Here is a 2690-nt window from a genome sequence, read left to right as displayed (position 1 = left end):
AAATCTTTAAGAAAATGGACAAACTATTTTTGCATTTATATTACATGCCAAAAGAATCATACTCTTTTCAAGCATATACACCCATAATGGATTCTTTTGAAATTAATGCTTTAACATAAATATTTTTGTTCATATGTTTTGTCATCATCAAAAAGGGGGAGATTGTTGCTCCTAGATTGATACAATATATACAAACACATGCTCACACATATATAAAAACATACATGCATGGATACAAACACACACGTGCACCTGCGGGCTTGCACGGACACTCCGGTTCCTTCATCCTCTGAAAGTCTCCTACTCGGAGCCTTCAACCATCTGAGCTTGTCCACAGGCTGGAGACAGAAGCGTACTCAAAGCTGGTGAAGCAGTGATAGGGCCATCTTCACCGAAAGGATGGCTGAGCGGCGTCGGCCGGTCTGGTATCGGCGGCACATCGATATCACCCTCCAGCATCTTCAGCGCCTCCGAGATCGTCGGCCTGAGCGCCACCATCACATGAGCACACAAAATCCCCACCAGCACAAACCTCTCCATGATCCCTTTTGGGTTACCTTCGTTCACCATCGCCGCATCCAACACCTCCTCCACCCTTCCGGACTTGACCAGCTTGGACGCCCAGTCGGTGATCAACGCCGAGTTCGACTCCGCCGATTTATCCAGAGCTTTCCTTCCACTCATGATCTCCAGCACCAAGACTCCAAAGCTATAAACATCACTCTTCTCCGTGAGCTGCCCATAGAGAGCATACTCCGGAGCCAGGTAGCCGTGAGTCCCAGCAACCTTGGAGGTGAGGAGCGATAGCCCCTCGCGGCTCTGCCTTGCGAGCCCGAAGTCGGCCACCCTTGCCCTCATCTCCCCGTCTAGCAGAATGTTTGTTGCTTTGATATCTCTATGATAGATCGCCGGCTTCACTCCATAGTGCAGATAAACTAGCCCGTTTGCCACATCCAGTATGACGTTCTTCCTCTGTGGCCAGGTCAAAGTTGACTTATTTTTTCCAGAATGGCCATCGCCATCCAATGAGGTGGCGAAGATGTGGTCGGCGAGGCTTCCATTAGGCATGTACTCATAAATCAAATACCTTTCTTTCGCTTCTTCGATGTCATCGCTGTCGTTGGTGATGCAGCAGCCTCTCAAGGGAACCAAATTCCGGTGACGAAGGTGGCTGATGATCCCCACCTCGTTCTGGAACTTCTCATCACCACCTTCCAAGTTCAGCTCCAATACCTTCTTGACGGCGACCAAGCTCCCATCGGAGAGCGTCCCCTTGTAGACAACACCAAATCCGCCGCGCCCTACTATATTCCTCTCAGAGAAGTTATCCGTGGCCTTCTCTAGTTCTTCGATATCGTACACGATGGATCCGGTGTTGGGACGCGCGTGGGATCTCGATCTCGAGCTCTGCTGCTGATTCTTGGAAAGCTTCTTCTTTTTCTTCGATTTGAAAAGCCGGAGATAGAGTCCGAGGGCGGAGAGGAGAAGAACGAGGGCGAGGGTGGCGGCGATGGGGGCGATGCTGGTGGCCGTGTGGGATTTGGAGTGAGTGGGAGGCGAAGAAAGGGAGGAGAGGGCAAGGCTAAAGATACAGCCGGCGGCGCGGGGGTCCTCGGGGCCGAACTGGTTTGCGACACCGGCGGCATAGTCGACGGCGAGGTACAAGCACTGGGTGGCGTGGGAGGCGTTGCCGTCGAGGTCGGTGAGCTGGGCAGTGACGGCGACGCCGGCGTTGGCGCAGGCGTAGCACTCGGTGGGGATGGAGAGGTCGGAGCGGCAGGCAGAGTCGATGGCGGTGGAGGGGCCGAGCTTGGCGGTCCAGTTCCGGCGATTGAGGATGCCGGCGCAGAAGTCGGGGGTGATGACGAAGCGCTGCGGGGAGGGGAAGCAGGTGTGGACGAGGTCGGAGGGGAGGGAGAGGGCGGAGAGGTTGGAGCTGAAGTCGGCGAGGCAGGCGGCGGAGGCGGTGGCGTTGGGGAGGCGGAAGAGGCCGGTGAGGCGAAGACGCTGGCCGATGGCGATGCCGAAGAGGCTCAGCAAGGTCGTGCAGCAGCTGGTCATGTTGGAGAGGGGAGGCTGGCAGTAGGAGCGGTCCCATGGGAAGATCCCGACGTAGTTCAGGTCCATCGGGCACTCGTCTGACGCCACCGACGGCTCCGGCGGTGGAGTGCTCGCGAGTAACAGCAAGAAGAATAAAGATCTCCACATCTATCTATATCTGGGAAGGAGAAAAGTGGAGGCAAGAAGGTGGCGCAGCCACGAGTAGCACTACTATTGGGGCGGTGGGTTGTAGTCGAACGGCGCTATGCTTGTTATATCGGCCTCAGGATTTGCATTTGGATGGTAGTTGACTTTGAATTCAGCTTTGCCGGCATTTTCCGGGAGAAATTTGCAGACTTGGGCAAGTCTAGATGGTCAAAGTCCTCCCCGTAGCTAACGCGTCATTCGCAGTGGATCATTTTTTTCTTTTGTTGGTAGAGATTCTTAGTGGATCACTTCGCAGTGAAAGTTGCGCTCAAGAGGACAATTCCCTTGAAATTATTGGCATTGGAAATTTGTGACAGGTTGATCTAAGATCGCCCGTGATGTCGCAACTCTAACTAAATTTCATCTTGTTTTTACTTACAGAGTCTGTTTCCTAGAATGCAGCTTTAGAGTGGAACTCCCAAAGCAGTAAGTAAGTGTGCGAT

The 2690-nt window shown here is 53.5% G+C and overlaps 1 protein-coding gene across 1 annotated transcript; it reads right to left on the bottom strand.

Annotated features, from left to right (window-relative positions):
* Positions 1–285: 285 nt before the first annotated feature.
* On the bottom strand, positions 286–2263 carry LOC140854703 (probable receptor-like protein kinase At1g11050). Its single transcript, XM_073250752.1, has one exon. The coding sequence runs from the start codon at positions 2206–2208 to the stop codon at positions 301–303; it is 1908 nt and encodes a 635-aa protein (XP_073106853.1). The 5' UTR covers positions 2209–2263; the 3' UTR covers positions 286–300.
* Positions 2264–2690: the final 427 nt, after the last annotated feature.

The sequence above is a fragment of the Elaeis guineensis genome, chromosome 1, assembly GCF_000442705.2.
Source record: "Elaeis guineensis isolate ETL-2024a chromosome 1, EG11, whole genome shotgun sequence".
Lineage (NCBI taxonomy): Eukaryota > Viridiplantae > Streptophyta > Magnoliopsida > Arecales > Arecaceae > Elaeis > Elaeis guineensis.
The sequence above is the reverse complement of the archived record's forward strand: the minus strand, read 5'-3'. Positions and strand labels throughout refer to the sequence as shown.